The sequence below is a fragment of the Phyllobates terribilis genome, unplaced genomic scaffold (genome assembly GCF_046119375.1).
Source record: "Phyllobates terribilis strain yellow unplaced genomic scaffold, ASM4611937v1 Scaffold_13__5_contigs__length_258822181, whole genome shotgun sequence".
Lineage (NCBI taxonomy): Eukaryota > Metazoa > Chordata > Amphibia > Anura > Dendrobatidae > Phyllobates > Phyllobates terribilis.
In genome coordinates this window covers 244,051,149-244,071,748 of record NW_027362773.1, presented here as the reverse complement: position 1 = coordinate 244,071,748, position 20,600 = coordinate 244,051,149, and the positions used below count along the sequence as shown (strand labels likewise).

Genomic DNA, 20,600 nt, shown 5'->3' with positions numbered 1-20,600 from the left:
GCTAATGTGCACTACCTAGCACAACCTGTAGTCAGGGGTTGGCGCTGCTTCTGGAACAAAGCAGCCATGTTTGTCTTATCCTGGACACTCCAGATAATGGCCAGGATATACGGCGTAGCCAGTGTATCACACACCCATTGTACGCTATGGGGCTATTATCATTTCCGTGGATTTTTTTTTATTGCAAGTTGCAAACCTGGAAAATAAATCACGGAGACGTCTGTGTATAATCCTGACCAAACTATTACAAGTTAGTTTATGGGTCTGTGAAAATTGTGTGTTATGTGCGGAAGTCGATGTTAATAAAGTTCGTTGAGGGAGGGGAAAAAAAAAGTCGATTTTTGTGCGTTGTCAATAAAGTTCATTGAATTAACCCCTTGTTGAACAATCATGGGGAAGAGCCGGGCTCGTAGGTTCAAGCCGGTGGGCTTTACTCCTACTGCAGCCGTGAAAGCAGCAGCTGCGGCGGCGGCGGCCGGGGCTGGGGGTGAGGAGGGCGCGGACTCCTTCCATGCCGAGGACCTGCTGCAGAAGGTGAGCGGCGCCCGGGACTGAGCTGTCAGCCATCATCCATGTGCAGCAGCCTGGCTAACCGCCCGCAGACATGGCGCTGGTCACGTGCTGTGCGCCCACATGGCGCTGTATACATGTATACGGGGTCACACACGGACACGTGCTTGTCTTGTTATATACAGATAAAGTTTTAAGGGGAAAAAAACACAAGTGGGAGGAGCTATCAAGGTGTATCATGGGGAGCATGTGACCCTGCAGGGGGCTGCAGCTGGGGGGGGGGTGACTGGCCTCTGTGCCCCCCATAGTGCGGCCCATGCGGCTTCTGGTGGTCACTATAGGGATAAATACTATATTTTATTATATGTAGTATGGATGCTCCAGTACAGTGTGGGGGAGACTATCAGCATTCTGTATGTTATCCTGGATGATAGTCATGACGATAGCGGTTAAGAGGTTGGAAATGGGGGAAGATGTCCCTTCTGAACCCCCCACAACAGAATTGTGGAGTACTGGTGGCACTGTCATGGCGGACCGGAGGCGTCTGAAGGAACCTGTGTCATTCTGTGTAGACCTGACTAATATTGCAGTGTATTATACAGGTGGTCTCAGGTTCAAGTCCCCTTAGGAGGATTAAAAAAAAAATGCAGCCTTAAAGGGGTTCTCCACTACTCAGACAACCACTTCTGAATCTCTATGTAAAATAACACCTATACTCTCCTCCAGTGTTGTTCCAGTGGTGTCTGCACTTACTCTCCCAGGGATCACTTGACATTATGTCACGCAATCCCTGCAGCCAATTAGCAGAAGACATAACTGACACCCGGAAGAAGTCGGAGCTGCAGCTGTCCTCTCACTTCTTCCAGATGTGTAATTTGTCTGATAGAGGGGAGAGAATCCAGCGCTGATTGTCTGCAGGGATTGCGGGATGTAACAGTGCGAGGAAAATCTTTCATCAGATAACCGAACCACAAGCAGCAGGAATCACACACTGTCTGCTCTATTGCTGCTGTGTATGTTTTATGCCGTGCATGCATAGCCTCCATTCTACTCCTTGTCTGTGGGACTGCCTGACGTAGCTGAGTGCTGTACTCCGCAGTCCCATAGACGATGAATGCAATAAAGCTTTATTTAGCGTGTGACTGCAGAGCTGCTGCTATCAAGGCTCCTGCACCCCATTGTCGTTATTGTTTTTATTGGGTGTCCCAGCAGTTGGTCTTCATCTGTCAGCAAGTTAAGTTGTTTTTTTTTATGGGGGTGGGGGGAACCATCTAAGTTAACGGGGTCCTTTCCAAAACTGGGAGTAGAGAGACGCGCAGACATTGTGCTGCATGAGTGGGTGTCAAGCAGGTAAACAGCACAATGTAATCATTGAAGAAGCTGCAGCAGCTCTCGCACTGGCTGGTCAGTATGGGTGGGTGTGTGTGTGTGGGGGGGCACTGAGAATCGGACCTTCAGAGACCTCTGTAAATCTTCTGATCACTCAGTTGCAGAGCCCGAGTCCTGAAGTGCGGGAATTTGCTTGTGCCAGCATCTCGAAGGTTGTCCAGCAGAAGAAAGTCATCCCAGCTTTCCTCCAGAGAGATGCTGTTCGATGCCTCGGCCCGCTCTTACTTGACAAGTGCATGTCTGTGCGCGAGACGGCGGCGGGTGCGTTACGGTAAGTAATACTACACTGTGTGCAGAATTATTAGGCAAATGAGTATTTTGATCACATGATACTTTTTATACATGTTGTCCTACTCCAAGCTGCATAGGCTTGACAGCCAACTACCAATTAAGTAAATCTGGTGATGTACATCTCTGTAATGAGGAGGGGTGTTGACTAATGACATCAACACCCTATATAAGGAGTGTTTAATTATTAGGCAACTTCCTTTCCTTTGGCAAAATGGGTCAGAAGAGAGATTTGACGGGCTCTGAAAAGTCCAAAATTGTGAGATGTCTTGCAGAGGGATGCAGCAGTTTTGAAATTTCCAAACTTTTGAAGCGTGATCACCGAACAATCAAGCATTTCATGGCAAATAGCCAACAGGGTTGCAAGAAGCGTGTTGGCCAAAAAGGGCACAAAATAACTGCCTATGAATTGAGGAAAATCAAGCGTGAAGCTGCCAAGATGCCATTCGCCACCAGTTTTGCCATATTTCAGAGCTGCAACGTTACTGGAGTATCAAAAAGCACAAGGTGTGCGATACTTGGGGACATGGCCAAGGTAAGGAAGGCTGAAAAACGACCACCTTTGAACAAGAAACATAAGATTAAACATCAAGAATGGGCCAAGAAATATCTTAAGACTGATTTTTCAAAGGTTTTATGGACTGATGAAATGAGAGTGACTCTTGATGGGCCAGATGGATGGGCCAGAGGCTGGATCAATAAAGGGCAGACAGCTCCACTCCGACTCAGACGCCAGCAAGGTGGAGGTGAGGTACTGGTATGGGCTGGTATCATCAAAGATGAACTTGTGGGACCTTTTCAAGTTGAGGATGGAGTGAAGCTCAACTCCCAGACCTACTGCCAGTTTCTGGAAGACAACTTCTTCAAGCAGTGGTACAGGAAGAAGTCGGTATCGTTCAAGAAAAACATGATTTTCATGCAGGACAATGCTCCATCACATGCATCCAACTACTCCACAGCGTGGCTGGCCAGTAAGGGTCTAAAAGAAGAAAAAATAAGGACATGGCCCCCTTGTTCACCTGATCTGAACCCCATAGAGAACCTGTGGTCCATCATAAAATGTGAGATCTACAGGGAGGGAAAACAGTACACCTCTCTGAACAGTGTCTGGGAGGCTATGGTGACTGCTGCATGCAATGTTGATCGAAAACAGATCAAGCAACTGACAGAATCTATGGATGGAGGCTGCTGAGTGTCATCATAAAGAAAGGTGGCTATATTCATCACTAATTTTTGTATGTCAGAAATGTTTATTTCTAAATTTTGTGCACTGATATTGGTTTACCTGGTGAAAATAAACAAGTGAGATGGGATTATATTTGTTTTTTATTAAGTTGCCTAATAATTCTGCACAGTAATAGTTACCTGCACAAACAGATATCCTCCTAAGATAGCCAAATCTAAAAAACACCCCACTCCAATTTCCAAAAATATTAAGCTTGGATATTTGAGTCTTTTGGGTTGATTGAGAACATAGTTGTTGATTAATAATAAAAATCCTCTAAAATACAACTTGCCTAATAATTCTGCACACAGTGTATGTGCAGAGAGAAGGGGTGGCTACTTTCTGGGCTCTCATTGTTAAAACCTCTGAATAGAGGCCTTTGTCCCCCACCCCGCATACTGAACCAGGAGCGTGCCGGATTCCTGGGTAGAAATGACATGGATATTTGCCATCAGGGAATGAAGGTGTGTAACTGACCATTACCCCGTCCTCGAGGAGCACAGTTACGCCGTGCCCATATTGCCAGATCTGCTCTTCTTACCGTCACATTATCATGTTTTCTGACATTAGGAACCTGAGCACCTGTGGAGGGTTTGAAGTCTGTGATGACATGGTGACCCGAGACATCATGACTCCCCTGGTGGCCCTGCTAAGAGAGGTAGGACTTCTAGTGATGCAAGCTGTGTTATTATGATGATGCATGAAGTTACCACTAAGGGCATAGACAATATGGCTGTGCGAGGATCACATTGCAATCCTTGGTCTGGCCGGCGGCTCTCCTGACCTGAGCTTGAGAGCCGCAGAGAAATGCATGCTGTCACGCTCAGGTCAAAACAGCCGGCGGCCAGTCCGTGCAGTGCGATGTGATCCTCACACGAGCAATACGGCTGTCTGATTGCGCCCTCACACTGTTCTGGTTAATGGTTTAAAGAATAACTAACTTTTTTACTTATTATTTTATATATCTCTTAATCCAGTGCGGAAAATTATGACACTTTACAAATAACTTTTATTAGGGATTTGTCTGTTACTAAAAAAAAATTGCATGTAAGTGGCTTCCACTCCCCGGCTTTTCCCCAGTCTATTCGCCTGCCTATAGCTGCATTGACATCAGAACTCATATGGAGTACAGCTGATGGCAGTGATGGGTCGGCTCCTGTCTCCTCCATTGAGTGTTAGGCCTCATTGAGAAGTCCGTTCTTCTCATACGACTTCTATCCGTGGTTTCATTGGATAGCATTCGTACCTGTTTATTCTTTGGGGCTGTTCATATGTCCATGTTTTTTTTGCAGACTTTAGTGGTCCACAGTAAAACACATCCAATTTTGATCTGTCTCAGGTCAAACTTGCCAATTCAAGTCTATGGGTCCATGAAACAAATTGGACCGCACTGGGTGTCATCCATGTACTGTTTGTTTTTCACAAGCTGTTTATTATGAAGAGCTGGAGAAACCACCATCATGTTTTTCTTTTTTTTTTATGATCCAAGAAAAGCTGATGAAACTGTCCAAAGTCCAAAACCTTTATGAAACTTGGACCATTTTTTACGTGCGAGAAACATCACTGACGTCTGAATGAGCTGACCCATCACTGCCAGCGTCTGTACTCCAAATGAGTACCTTCTGATATATGAAATAGCCTGGGAAATAGCCAGAGTTTGGAAGCCATCTACATGCAATTTTTTTTTATTCCAGGAATGAAGACAAATTTCCTAATAAAAAAATGTATAAAGTTTCATAACTGGACAGCAACATTAGTAATAAAAAAATAAAGATACAAGCTTCGTTATTTTGTCCACATATTGAGAGCTTGTATCACTTGGAGTCCATATTATGTGCTGTAGACAAACTACATAGTGCCATATAACCAAGGTATTGCCCTTTAGAAGCCTCTATGTCCATGGGCAGTTATTTATTTTTTGTCAGAAGCATACATTAAAAAAACGATTTACTGGTGACAGAAATCGTCACTTTAACGATGCTGAATTTATTTAGACTTTACATAGACTCAGAGGTTGTATTAAGCTGCTATTTACCATTTTAGGGGTATCGTTATCGTTGTACCTGACTTGTTGGGCCCCCACTGATCTTGAGAATCAATGGGCTGCTTTGCTATGCAGGGACTTGTAGCTGGCCCTATTCACGTGAATGGAGCTGTGTGGCTCGTGGGGCGCCTCTGTGTGTGGCTGGCGGGGCACTGCTGTCCCTCAGGTCTGACCCCAGTATATATGGTTTGTATATACACTTTGGCTGGACACTACTTGTCGCCTCTGAATTTGGCTCACAAGCCAGCAAAGCCTTTGGCCTATTGATAGAAGTAGTTCTATGTTCTTACACTTTCTATGTATGTCCATCCCTAATGTAAAGAAGTGACTGACTGTGCTGCTTTTTGTCTGATGTTCTGCTGCAGTGTGCCACCGGTTTAGACGCAAACTTGGAGCCGACCAAAAACAGTAAAGACTTGACCAAAAACCAAGTTGAAGACATTGCGAACCAAGCTGTGAATATTCTGTGGAACGTTTGGTGAGTGGATCTGTATATTCAGTGCTAGTAGAATGGTGACAATCGTACTGACGTGGCAGCTCCGACCACGACACTGTGCTGCGCAGGCGGAGAGAAGCCGCGCAGGCTGGTGGATCACTAGTGACTCTGCCTTTATACGTGGTACATGGGGCTCGTTTCCACAGCTGTTTACTGTCACTTGTCCCTGTATGTCTATCAGTAACACGTCTACCCAGCCTGTGATTTCCCAAATTCCAACATGTTTCCTTCTTGGTGTTGCGATTTCAGTGTTGAGGAGTGTAGATTTAGTAACTGCCTTCATTGGATTAGTTGGGAGCATACTGGACTTCCAGACTGGATGCCAAATCTGCAGTGAGAATCCGCAGCATAAACTGACTCGCTGCTGATTTGGCACCAATCCACAGGTGAATTTCCACTTCATATATTTTGTTCTCCCACAGTACATGGATTATAATAATAACAATAATATTATAGCGCCATTTATTCCTTGGCGCTTTACATGTGAAAAGGGTTATACATAATAAAAAACAGGTACAATAATCTTAAACAATAGAAGTCTTCCGACTGGTACAGGAGGAGCGAGGACCCTGCCCGCGAGGGCTCACAGTCTACAAGGGATGTGTGAGGATACAGTAGGTGAGGATAGAGCTGGTCGTGCAGCAGTATGGTGGAGCGAGGGTTACTGCAGGTTGTAGGCTTGTTGGACGAGGTAGGTTTTCGGGTTCCTTTTGAAGGTTTCCACGGTAGACGAAAGTCTGATGTGTTGGGGTAGAGAGTTCTAGAGTAGGGGGGATGCACGGGCGAAATCATGTATACAATTGTGGGAAGAGGAGATAAGAGGGGAGTAGAGCAGGAGATCTTGTGAGGATCGGAGGTTACGTGCAGGTAAGTACCTGGAGACTAGGTCACAGATGTATGGAGGAGACAGGTTGTGAATGGCTTTGTATGCCATGGTTAGGGTTTTGATCTGGAGTCTCTGGGCAATGGAGAGCCAGTGAAGGGATTGACAGAGAGGAGAGGCCGGGGAATAACTGGGGGGACAGGTGGATTAGTCTGGCAGCAGAGTTTAGGATAGATTGGAAGGGCGCGAGAGTGTTAGAGGGCAGGCCACAGAGTAGGAGGTTGCAGTAGTCGAGGCGGGAGATGATGAGGGTGTGCACTAGTGTTTTTGCAGATTCGTGGTTGAGGAATGTGCGAATCCGGGAGATATTTTTGAGTTGGAGTCGGCAGGAAGTGGAAAGGGCTTGGATATGTGGTTTAAAGGAGAGGTTAGAGTCCAGGGTTACCCCGAGGCAGCGAGCTTCCAGGGACTGGGGAGAGTGGACAGCCATTGACTATGATGGATGGGTCAGTTGGGGGGGTTGAGTGAGATGGTGGAAAGATGATGAATTCTGTTTTATCCATGTTAAGGTTTAAAAATCTAGCAGAGAAGAAAGAGGATACCTTAGCCCTAGCTGGCCTTAGAGCTAAGCCCTAGGTAGGGAGGAAAAGTGGAGAACACTAGTCAGCCTCACTGCAAACTAAAGTACAAACCAGGGAAGCAAACAAGGGAATACACTTGGCTTTAAGATGACACCGAAGAGAATACAGCTACAAAGGAACTCCAAGTACATTCTAGCTGACTACTAGAACTCCAGACCTGAATAGAAGAGGAAACTCTATCACCAGCAACTCTCTGGAGAAACTGAGTGTATTAAAGGATCCAGCAAGGGTGTGTCAATTAGCAGCAGAAGGCGAGGATCACCGCTGGGTCCTAAAGGTATAATCCCCAAAGCAAGGTGAGGATCACTGCTGGTTCCTAGAGAGAGAGGGATCATGAAAGGATCAGAAAGATGTTTGCAAGGCCAAATCTTCTACAGCTGGATCCTGTTTGACTGTCTGTCAAACCTGACACACCCGTGACACGGAGGACAGGAGTGTCACTTGGATTTGGCGGTTAGTAGGTCTGTGGTGACTTTATTCAGGGCGGTCTCAGTGGAGTGGTGCGGTTGGAAGCCAGATTGTAATCGGTCAAAGAGGAAGCAGGAGGAGAGATGGGAGGACAGATCGAGATGGACGTGGATGATATTTATCACAATTGCTGGCCCAATGCTGGTAATGGATTGTCTACACCCAAACTGTGCACTTCACATCAGTCCTTTGTGCACATGAACATACCGCACTACTGTGTCATCAATAACTGCATGCTCTTTTTTTTTTTTCTTTTTTTTTTATCCCCCTTATACCTGTTACAGTGAAAGCAACAGTAAGGCTTTGACTATATTTAACAAAGAAAACTGTGTGGAGATTGTCATCCGCTGCTTAAGCAAGTTCCCAAGCAACTTGGAGTTGTCCGTGTCGGCAGGTGAGTCCGATTCTCCCGTCAGGTCTGTGGATACCATTTTGTTTTTTTTTCCTTTTTTCGTTGATTTTTTTTTTCTGAAAACTTTCCCCCACAGCTTACTGTCTGCAGACGGTCACAGAAGATAATCCGGACCTTCTGGCCTCTCTTCATGCTTCTTCTCTGCAAATGTTGGAGAACGTGCTGCTGACTCCGGCCACAAGCATGGAGATGAGACTACTGCAGACATTGGTTGCAGGTTAGAAAGTGGGTGGAGGGCGATGTAACTTGAGTCTGTGCAATATACGTCCTCTCGCTTAGCAGTTCTCGCCCTGAGACCCTCATGGAAACCCCCCCCCCATCCCTTTACGACGTCTTGATGTTTTAAATGGGTTTCTGACTATTAGGGCTCTTTGCTCTATCAGGAGAATGGGAATCCCTTGTCCCCCATTAGTTATGCATGTGCTCTGTTCCATTTATTGTCTATGGAGCTGTCTACCGTCTTTAGTCCCTTAGAATGGAGCAGAGGTTGGACCTGAGACCCCCTGTACTTTTTACCCCCCAGCAATCACCTATTCTATATTGCAGGTACCGTATGGAACATCAAAGACCGGATTCCTTCTTCCAGCCAGGCCGACTCCATCAATGCCATGTTAAGGATCCTTGCAGAAGTTCTCTCCCAGGAAGCAGGGCAGTTTATTATACAGATGAAAGAGGCAGAATCCGTTCGCCTGAATGCTGCGGCCACCGAGTCTGACGTAGAAGAGGCCACATCAAGTCTGGGAGAAGTCTCTCCGAACGAAGATGAAGGGATGGGAGATGGCACCGCAAGAGGGCAGAATAGGGATAATTTCTCAGACTTGGTCCCAGTAAGTTCCTGCATGGTGTGACCCCTGTTCATAATCAATGTCTGGTATAGTCCTTTAGGTTTTGCAAAGACATTTTATCAGGGTTTTAAGAGGGTTTCTGCCAATAAATCAGACCTTGTGCCTCACTTTTGATGTGACACTGTGCTATCACTGCCGTTATATCTCCACCCTGTTGTCAGTTTATTCATGTATTCCATTAAGAATGCTGGAAGAAAAGAACTGTGATCTCATGCACAACACTTATATGCAGTTTTTTCTAAACCAGACATTTAAGGAGAAGCGGGAGGTCCCCTTTATAAAAATGACTTTTGTATAATCTACCAGTACGTCCATGCTTTATTATTTTCTCCAACCATCTCATGCATACAATGGGTTCTGTTTTATTTTGTAAGGTATCACATGAAGAACTTAGACAAGCGTCGTTCCTACTGGTGGCTCAGAAATCTGCGCTGGAGATGATCGTGAACATGTGCTGTAGTGATGGTCAGTAAATAAGGAACAAGTGCTTAATGCTGAATCCTGTGCGTCTCCACCGGCCTGTCTGAATGGAGTATCAGCCCAGCATAGGCCGCACCGCTCTGTCCATTGTCTATGGGACTGTGGGGGATGGGGGAGATTGGCTTAACGCAGCCGACCATAGACTATGAACTATGCTCAACCCCCAATCCACTTAGATGGGGTGCCACAGGGCCCTGTTCTTTTGACTGATGGGGTTTTCATAACGTTACACCCCCCCCCCCCACACACCATGTAATAATTTTTTTTTATTATCCCCTACATTTTGATCTCATAATTCAATGAAAACCAACCTGAAGTAAAGTTTTGATGCTTTTATTGGCTTCTTCCAAAAATAAGTAAATGAAGTTCACCTATTGGATTGACTTAAATCGCTTCCTATTGTACAAATCGGTTGGCAGAACCCGGTTCAGTGGCTGCATCATAGTCAGAAAAGCGCCCCCTACCTAACGCCATCTACAGCTCTTCTCTTGATTAGCTGGCCTGACACATTATTTGTATATATGACGTCGCACCAGGCCGGCTAATCAAAAGAAGAGCCACAGATTCCGGCAGGTAGAAGGCGCTTCTCAGGACTCCTGACGGCCTGGGTGCTGCAAATCAGCATGCCTCATCTATTGATAACATGCTCATCTTCCAGAGCCGTCTGATGATGAATGGGAGGAACTTTCCAGCAGCGACGAAAGTGAACTGGGTCTAGAAAAATCAATAGCAGATGGAGGCGAGCTTATGTCACCCCTGTGCATGTCTGCTGAAGTCCACTCTGCTCTCCTGAACCACGCCATCCCAAAAAAGGTGCTGTCTAAAATAGTGTGCATGTTGTCTCCAGCACTCTGATCCCATATGAGGCATTACCCGCCACTTCTGTCACTTAGCCGTAACTCTTGGGCGCCTTTCACATAGTGCTTTTGTCCACTTACGTTGTTCCCATCAGTGTTTGCATCCGAACCCCCCTGTAAAACGTGATTTGGGTTTATGTGCTTATGGGGCCATAGACTATAATAGTGCCGACAGAGTCAACGTGTGCTCTGCTGTGCATAGTTTTTTATCATGTACACCTACTGGAGATGGACACCCAGACGCAGTCTACTTCTGTAGTAGTTGTATACTCCCAAAAATTATGCACAACAGCGCACACATTGACTCTGTCGGCGCCATGGTCGTCTATAGCCCCGTCAGTCCATACGCCCAAATCCTGTTTTGCTGGGGGGCTCGGACGCAAGCCCTCACAGGACCACTAAACGTGGGCAAGAATGCAGTGTGAAGGCACCCTTAGGCCTATGGGGTCAAAACATAACTGTAATACCTTGTACGGTGACTGTAATATCACTTTAATTTAAAATGTAAATATTCTAGCTTTTTTTGCTTTTTTTTTTTTCCCATAATAATTTTAACGTGCTGGTAATATATTATTGTGCACCAATAACAAAATGGCTTAAGATATATATACATTTTTTTTTTCTTCTACTCCATTAGGTGCTTGAGAAAACTCGTTTTCCTGATGATGCTGCTTTACAACTATGTAGACACCACGCCGCATGGAAACCATTAATTACCAAGTAATTTTTTTAGGGTTTGAATGGAAAAATTGATAATATATATATATATAAAAAAATAATAATAAAAAAAAAATATTGGTTAGCTGTACTGTAATAGTGTCACTGTCATTTCGACAAACTTTGCATTAATCAATAGTATAGACAAGTATAAGGAACTTTGTAATATCAGAAGTCTGTTTTTATCCACTTATGAGCCACTTCTTCATTTTCCACTGCCTCCTGAAGGCATCAGTCACTCAGAAAACCAGCTAAAATTAGTCTTGGTCAAAACAAGAGGGACTGTCACTGATGGACCAAGTCATTAAGTCCTGCAGTATTTTTCCGAGTGATGCGTATGAGTAGTTAAGCTTCTTCTCTATCTAGGATGTCCACTGTCCAGCACAGAGCCCTGACCTGCCTGCACAACATCTTGGCTATGGTGGACACCGAGTGTTTAGGAGGGGCGTCCGCACTCCAGGAGCTCGCTCAGCATCTCTCAGAATTGGTCTTTACTCAAACAGGTTTGTTAAGAATTTTTGGAAAAGTGCAATAGCTTAAAGAGGTTGATTGGGATGATAAAAACCCTTGACCAAAAAACTGATACCTGTCTACAAGTAGCGTGGGATATTGCAGCTCAGCTCTATTGAAGTGAATGGTGCAGACCTGCAATACGAAACATAAACTGTAGACAGGTGTGGCGCTCTTTATGGAAGAAGGAAGCCATGTTTTATCGGTCGACCATGACAGCACCCTTATATTCCTGTGGTGCTGTCATGGTCTCTGAAAAATCCCGTTACCGGTAAGTAACTTATGACTTTTCTTTTCTTGGTTAACCCCCTTTTAATGGGATTGTCTGGTAAAAACAAGTTATCACCTATCCACAAAAGAGGATAACTTGCTGGTCGGTGGGACCCGCTCCAATCTGCGCTTATACCCCCTTTAGAATGGAGCCGCTGTACATATGCTCAACTGCTGCTCCATTCATTTCCTCAAGGAGCTTCTTACACTTTTTTCCAGCAGCCACATAGAGAATGACTGGAGCATCTTCCAGGCGTCCGATCTGCTCTATTTTATAATGGTCCCAGTGGTCGGACTGCCACCGATCAGTAAGTTATCGTCTGTCCAGCATCTCTAGAGCAAGAGGTGAACCTAAAAAGATTCCATCGATAGCAGACCTGAGAGTCCTCATTAGGCCCACGATTGCCAAGGAAATCTATTAGCATGTTGCAATATGGGGATATTGATGGGAAGATTTCCCTCCTTCTTTCTGGTTGTTTAGGTAGCTACATCGAAGGGGTTAAGTGGCGACTACTTGGCTCTGCTCCTGACCATTGCAGCAGGGTGTGGGCTGTCTCTTACAGCTGACATACTGCCAAAGGGTGGGCTCGTCTCCAGAGCCCGCTCCATCCCAGGGCAGTACCTATATGCTGCAGATCAAGAGGAGGGTTAGATGGATTGTCTGCTGATCATGGCTTTGCCATGGTGGATCGCAGCTAACAAGTGGGAAAATAAAGAAAGAAATTTGAGTTGTGGTGACCGATGTATAACTTGGATTATTTGAGGACAGAAAACAAATGTTTATTCCCCATCGTCACCAGAAAAGGCGCCACTTCTGTCCGGTACTGCAGCTGAGGCTCGTTATAGTAAGACTCTGCCGTATGTCAGTCTTTAGATCATTGTTCACTTATTTTCTGCATGTCCATTTCATTAGATGGCCCAAAACAGGAAGAATTTTTAGAGGCTGCGTCCAGTGCCGTGCGGGCATTACTACAGACCATGGCATCCAAAGGAATACCACAGGTATATCTGATCCACCAAACGGGTGAAAGACGGGCTAGTGTTGTGAAATGTCCCCAGGGGTTGTCCTGGAATACAGTATTAATGATCTATTGTTTGGATAAGTCATCATTGTCAGATCGCTCACTCCCAGCCCCCCGACCGATCAGCAGTTGTCAGCTCCGGCGGCCGGATTTAAACACTGACATTTTAACACCGCAGCTCTGTTTAGTGTGTGGCACTCGCTGCTAAGTATCACACATCGGCTGCCATTTATCTGAATAGGAGCTGATCTGCAGTCCCTGGCATCACTGGAGCTGATAACAGTTAATTGGTGGTGGTGGGCGTGTCAGACCCCTACCGGTCTGATGTTGATAACCTGTCATGACTACCTCTTTAATGTTCTCACTTCTAATGTCTTGCTTCTTGCAGTGTATGACCCCGGAGCGGGTGATGAGCTTCGCTGAAGCTTGTGTGCAGAGCAACAACGCCAGTACCAGGGTGAACGCCGTCAGCATTATCGGGGTCACCGGCAGTGTGCTGGCGAAAGGCGACCACACGGCTGACACACTGAAGGTATACTAGTACTTAAAAACGTTTGATAATGTATGTTCATTACTACATGGCATCACGCAGTTTATTTTTTTTGCTTCTTGGTTTTCAGAACCTCTTTATCTTTGCACTTTAGTGACGTGGTCCTCCAAATCCGGCCACATCTGCTATTACAGCAACTTTTTTGCAGACTTATTTTCTTGCCCTTATTGTTTTTGCAATTTCAGGTCTGATCCTGTAACCTAAACTAATAGGTTACAGGCTTATATCCTGCTGCTAGTTCAGGTCACAGTAGGGCTGAGAATATGGCCGGTTTCACACGTCTGTATATTTCCGGTACCGGAGATAGCTGTGTTCCGTGTGGCAACCGTGTGCCGCCCGTGTGCTGCATCAGGATCACATGTATTGTCGCTTGGGGAATCAGCGCTACAGTTAGCCCTGTTCCCAAGTGCTGGGTACTGAACTCTGCCATCGCTGCCATCAGCCACGGAGCTGAGCTCAGGAGCGGTATCTTGTCACTCACTGAGCGCAGCTCCAGAGCGGCTCATTCTCCCCGACTCCTCTGCTGATCCGTCGCATGGATTACAGAGGGGGACCCTTAGGTGAGTATATGGATTTTTTTATTTTATTCTAATTTTTACAGGTGTACACTGCGGGAGCAGACTACTACTACTCTCATCATTGTCCCTGCTGGTGCCGATCACAGCGCTGGTAGAAAGAATGATGAGGGCAGTGTTCAGCACCCGGCGCTTGGGAATAGCACTAATTGTAGCGCTGATTCCCAGGCTCCAGTATGTGTCACACTGATGACACACGGATGTCGTTCGTGTGTGTTCAGCGTAAGACACTTTTGCGGACTGTGCATCCTCAAAAAAAAGGACACGTCAGCGTGTGGAGCACACAGACACACTGACATGTGCGCAGACCCATGGATTTGAATGGGTCTGCCTGTGTCAGTGTCTCCAGTACGTGTGGAAACTGTCACCGCACATACTGGAAACACGGACGTGTGAAAGAGGCTTAACGCTGAAGAGAAAGTCATAGGGGCGTGTGCATCTGTCATATGGACTTATTCATGGGATGGTGTATACAGATGGAGCAGGACAACCTACATGTATAGAGGAGCTACAGAGGCCAATAATCCTTTTTGGCAGCCCCATATAAAGCAGACCCATAATACTGTCCTGTGCATGAGCCTCTATTCATTTATGGAAGGGCAATAAAAGCCGTTTTCTAATTATAAGCGTCAATAATGATACTTGACGTTCTCCTGTCCAACACTGCGGCCATCTATTGTGCTATCTCACTAATGCTGCTGGGACATGTAGTTCCATAATGAGCAGATGGCCCCTACGTTACCATCAAACATGGCCGATCTTGTTTTGCACTGAGCATTGGCAGATTTGTGACGTGATTGACATCTACAGTCTTAGTCTGCCATATTTTCACCTGTATTAATACAAGTGGAAAGGACACGTAGTACGTAATAATATTGCTGGAACGCTTCTCCCCTCTTGGAGAAAACATATAATGGATTTCTGGACTTTTATAAATGTAGATTTAATCGTTAAATACAATTTATTTATTTTTTTAGCTCATTGGAAACTTCCTCCTTGGAATTGCAACAAATGATTTTTCCTTGGTAGTATCCGGAGGAGCGCTAGACGCAATTTTTGATGTATTTGCCGATGGGGATGAGTCGGAGAAAGCTGCGGTGGAGATAAAGTTACTCCAAGCTCTTAAAAAAATCCAACCAGCTTTCAAATCAAAGGTACGAGCTTCAGATTTGTGTGTGTGTGTGTGTGTGTGTACACAGGGACTTGCATCGTCTGCCAGCCATGTACCTGTGATATACAATGGAGAGTGTGAAAAACTGCATAAAAATCTGCAGTGGAAAACTTCTGACCATTCGTAGGAATGATCTGTTCCATCAGTAAGGCTCTGTTCACACTAATACAGTGCTCTCTGCTGAGCACTATGACAGGGTTTCTGGCAAAATCCCCCCAATACTGGATTCCTGCGGACAGAGCAAGTAATTTAAATTAAACCAATGGAGTTGCCTTGGACACTACCGGTGTTTGAGGAGTAGTGCACCATAAATTGGCATTAGAACATAATTTTTTTTTGCTTCCGTCCTTCATATCTAAAAATGACACCACATCCCTCCTGCTCATTGTACGAAGCCTCTTCTCCCCTGGGTAATACTACTGTCCCTCAGGATACCCATGCAGCCATATACTGGTACAATGAAAGCTAACAAATGTTACTCTGTGTATGGGCAGCTTTCCTTTTACTAGTCAGAGTACAATTGTGGACAGTTTGGGTAATAAAAAGAGAATCCCTGAAATGTAGAGGGGTCAGGTGCAAAGAATTAAAGATGTACCTCTTACACAGGAACTAAACTTTTAAACAAATATTTGATGGTCTTCATCGTTGGGAGTCCCGGATCCTCAGACCCTAATGGGGTGCTCAAATCAAGGGGCAGGAATGCGCAGTTTCTTCTCAATGATGAGCTGGATGCTTCTGCCATTTAGTTGGAGTGATTGATGGGGGTCTCTGAACACAGACCACCGCATATTAATATTGCTTAATGGTCTAGAACATGATTACTCTTGAATTTTTTTTTTATACCTTTCTAAAGGGGTCAACTCCAGTTTGGAAGTTATTCCCCATCCATTAGAGGACAACTTACCGATCACTGGGGGTCCAACCACTGAGGACCATTAACGAGCCTGAAAACCGGGGCTCTGGAGAGCTCCTTGTGAATGGAGTGATGGTTGATCATGTGCACTGCGTATCCAATTCATTCTTAATAGGACCACTGGAGATAATGAAGGGAGTGGATGTGTACAAAGATGTTAGCGGGGTCTTACAGCGTTTGTCAGCGGCTCCAGTAGCAACCAGCAAATTTCTAGAAAAGCTCTGGATTTAAAATGGAGTCTGCCTGTTACTTATAGATACTTATCAGATAATATCCAGCACTAGATCCAGAACTCATTTCTTGTATTTTGTGTTTAACAGATTCGTAAAGAAGGTCGAGAGAAATACAGCACCGACCAGTTATGTGTCCTGGATAATGTCAGAACCAATCTCAGGCGATTTATATCTTACCTGGAAACTGTAGAGAAAAAGCACAGAAACCGACATTAAAAGGAAGAATGTAGCTGTTTTTGTACCATTAAAAAGCCTATTGCACATGGATAGACGGGAGGGTCTGGACATTTCTTGTTTTTATACTTCCTAGAACTGTGATCTGTCGATCTGTCAGTAAATAAGTATTCTTAAAACTGAATGTAAAGTTTGCAACCAAGTCCAAAAATACGGTGCCAGCCAACGGTTCTCTTTAGTGCCGTGGTATTAATTTGTATTATGTATTGGTTTACATAGGGTTGCCCTGTCCTTTCATGTAGCAGCCTGGAAACGGTCTTTAAAGGTGTGGCCCAATAACTTCAATATTGATGGCCTATCATTTGGATAAGTAATCAATATTAGGTTGGTGGGGTCCGACACCGGCACCAGGATCTGCAGCCGCAGGAAGTACACGGGATCCAGAACCGGCACAACTCCGGATTCTGTGCAGTGGCCTTTCGGGTGTGAGCGGAGCTGTGGGACCCGAGGGGATAGTTACTATGTACTAGATAAAATATCCAAAATCTAAGAGAGAACATGAGGGACACAAGTGCCTAAATGGTCAGATCAGAGGTGCGGGCCTGTCCTCCTCATTTCCCAAAAAAAGCTTTCTTGGTGTTTGTATTCTACATAGAGGTCCAGCGGTGCAGAGATAAAACTGCAGGTAATAAATGTGACGGGAGGTATGAATTTCCTCCACCACTGCATTTTCTCAAGTTCTCTGTCCCTGGTATTTCCATAAAGTTGTGCATTTGTTCAAAATCACATGCAATGTTCTATATATTTTTTTTTAAATATAAGGATTAGGCCTTATTCAGACATCCGTCTTTCACATAAAAGTGCTATCTGTGTATCCGTTACCCCCCCCCCCCCCAAAAAAAAAAATCAGCTCATTGTGCACCAAACAAGCCCTCACAAGTCTCCAGCAACAGAAAAATAAGTTGTCTCAGAATCTCAGAATATGGCCACACAAACTGATATTTTTTAGACAAAGTTCTAAATTATTTGTAACTGCTAAAAAAAAAAAAAAGTAAAAAAAACCTAATCTTACATTTAGTATCTCTGCAGCTGAAGAATCCCACTGCCAGGTAATTTTTACTGTATAATTAACGCTGTAAAAACAAAACGCCAAAAAAAAAGCATTTTTTTTATTTTTGGGGGGGTCGGGGTTTTTTTTGTTTCACCCCATTGGAATTTAGTTCCAGTTTTTTTTTCAGTACATTAATGGTGTCATTGAAAACTACAGATTGTCCTCCAAAAAACAAGCCCTCATACAGCTGTGGTGACAGAGGAACATAAAACACTTGTGGCCCTTGGAAGAAGGGGAGAGAAAAAAAAAAAACTCAAATAGAAAAATTGCTGTTCACAAAGGGGTTAAAACTTCCACAAAGCAGAACAAAGTTGCATTCTTAGGCCACAGTCACACCTTCAGTATTCGGTCAGTATTTTACATCATTATCTGTAAGCCAAAACCAGGAGAGGGAGAGAAATACAGAAGTGGTGACACGTTTCTATTATACTTTTCCTCTGATTGTTCCACGCCTGATTTTGATGTAAAATACTTAACGTGTGAACGTGACCTAATTCATAGCCCATAGTGTCTGGACAATATGGTGCTGCTTTGTCTCGGCTGCGCAGGCCATGATTAATAACGGGATTGCGTATCAAACTAACAAGCGGTGTCACCCTTTTGTGTAGGTGCATATGGAAACATCACTAATAAAGTTTGCAGCTAAAGTTTTTGGTTTATTCTTCCTACTTTAAGGGTATGTGCCCACGATGCAGATTTGAAGCAGAAATTTCCTGAGCGTTTTTCCCTCTCCCTGGCAGAAAAAACGCATGCGGATTTTACATATGTTTATGCATACGTTTTCAAGCGTTTTTCAGCATCACTCAAATGCATTTGGAAAAGGGCTTGACAATATACAGCTCTGGCAAAAATTAAGAGACCACTGAACAGATTTCTATTGGAAAGCATGGAAAGACTGGTGGAAAGCATGCCAAGACGCATGAAAGCTGAGATTAAAAATAATGGTTAGTCCACCAAATATTGATTTCTGAACTCTTCCTGAATTAAAACATGAGTAATTTGAGGTCTGTTTGTTTCTTTTTTAGTATTTTGACGCTTTATCATTTGCTGCAAATAAATTCAAAGCTAAAAATTTTGTATTTCGGAGACATGTCAGTAGTTTATAGACTAAAACAACAATGTACATTTTACTCAAAAATATACCTGTAAAGAGAAAAATCAGAGAAACTGAAAATTTTGCAGTGGTCTCTTAATTTTTGCCAGAGCTGTAAGTTGGTCACACAATGTAAATCCATGCAACTGCCATGGATTTATATTGTGTGACCAATTTATGAGGAGAGTTCTGCTTTCAGATGGTGCATCTATAGTAAAAAAAAAACAAAAAAACTTTATGGTCTCCTCCCAGCGGTGATCCTCTCTCCTCGGCGGCCCGCGGTGTACTGCCAGGACCTGCGGTGATGTCACTTATCAGCTGATGGTCACGCGACCATCACCTGACCACTGATGTCACTGATCAGCTGACGGTCGCGTGACAGGGAGGAGACCGGGGGCCGCCGGAGAGATGAGTATGAATAATTTTTTTTATTTTTTACTTTTTATATTTCTTTTTTAACTTGCAGGTACAATGGAGTCTGATGAGAGGAGTAGCAGTCTCCTCTTCTCCCGACCCAGGTACCATCCTCGCATTGAACCGCAGCAAATCCGCATGTATAGATATGTATGCGGGTCTGCTGCAGTTCAATGCAAATCTATGGGCGCGATTTCGCCGAGAAATCGCGCCCATATTGGTTGTGCTGCGGATTTTTCCGCAATGATAATCCGCAGCGGAAATTTCCGCAGCATGTGCAGAGCACATGTGGATTATCATTGGGAAACATGTCTGTCAACTTAACAAGCGATTTTAATGCGTTTCCACGACGGAAATACCACCGTGGAAACGCATTAAATACACATCATGGACACACCTTTTATTCTTAGTTTTTTTTTCTGTTTTTATGTTTTTTAAATCCATCAGCACAAATTTAGAAAATCCGTCTGATTGTAGCAAAATATCTGCACCTTCATCTGATTGGACTGAAATCTTTTGTATATGGAAATTTAACCCCAATTGTTTTTAAAGGGGTTGTCAGGTTAAAACAAGTGGTCACCATTTTACAGGATAGGTGATAACTTGCTAATCAGTAGGGGTTCCACAACTGGGACCTGCACCGATTGGCAGATACGAGGAATTTTTGTCCCTGACACTGCACTTTCATCCATGATGCTTGACCACTGTTCCATTCATTTTCTATGGGGCTGCCGGAAAAGGTCAAGCGCTGAGCAGCCCCCTAAAAAATAAATGGAGTGGTGGTGGAGCATCTGCACGGCCGCGCCACGTTCTGACGATCAGTACGGGTCCCAGAAGTCAGACCTCCACCAATCAACAAGTGGACAGGTGACAACTTGTTTTAACTTGACTGGTGATCTAGTACTGTCGTCCGAACAGATCATGATTATTCTCTGTTGCTTTACAATGATTGTTTTTGTCTTTCAACCGGTTTTCTTCTATGTTCATGATCAGTTCTAGTTTTACAGTAAAAAATTTAGGTGTTCCTGGAAAAAAAAAAAGTTTTACATTTGCAGCTTGTTCAAAATGGAGAAACTTGCTTTTTTTCCCCAACTTTTACGATCTACAGTCAAAACTTCTTACGAGGTCTGGACTTTTAATTGTTTGCCAAAATCAAGTTTTATACTGGACTCAATTTATATAAAAATAAATATATGAAATGTATTACCTCTGTACTTTTAATATGCTGGATTTGATCACTTCCAAAACGGCTTTTTTTTTGCAATTTTAGTATTTTTCACTTTTATGATCCGTGTCAGGGGATTGATGCAATATACAAATGTGTGATTTTTGAATGGAAACTATATAAAAATAAAGTTATTTGAATTGA

At 44.2% G+C, this 20,600-nt stretch overlaps 1 protein-coding gene across 1 annotated transcript; it reads left to right on the top strand.

The window, feature by feature from the left end:
* Positions 1 to 347: 347 nt before the first annotated feature.
* HEATR3 (HEAT repeat containing 3) lies at positions 348 to 20,600 on the top strand. Its single transcript, XM_073659370.1, has 15 exons — positions 348 to 534; positions 1,998 to 2,170; positions 3,983 to 4,070; positions 5,822 to 5,934; positions 8,169 to 8,278; positions 8,373 to 8,513; positions 8,843 to 9,123; positions 9,516 to 9,606; positions 10,280 to 10,434; positions 11,116 to 11,198; positions 11,562 to 11,698; positions 12,889 to 12,977; positions 13,386 to 13,529; positions 15,100 to 15,276; positions 16,527 to 20,600. The coding sequence occupies exons 1-15, from the start codon at positions 391 to 393 to the stop codon at positions 16,653 to 16,655; spliced, it is 2,055 nt and encodes a 684-aa protein (XP_073515471.1). The 5' UTR covers positions 348 to 390; the 3' UTR covers positions 16,656 to 20,600.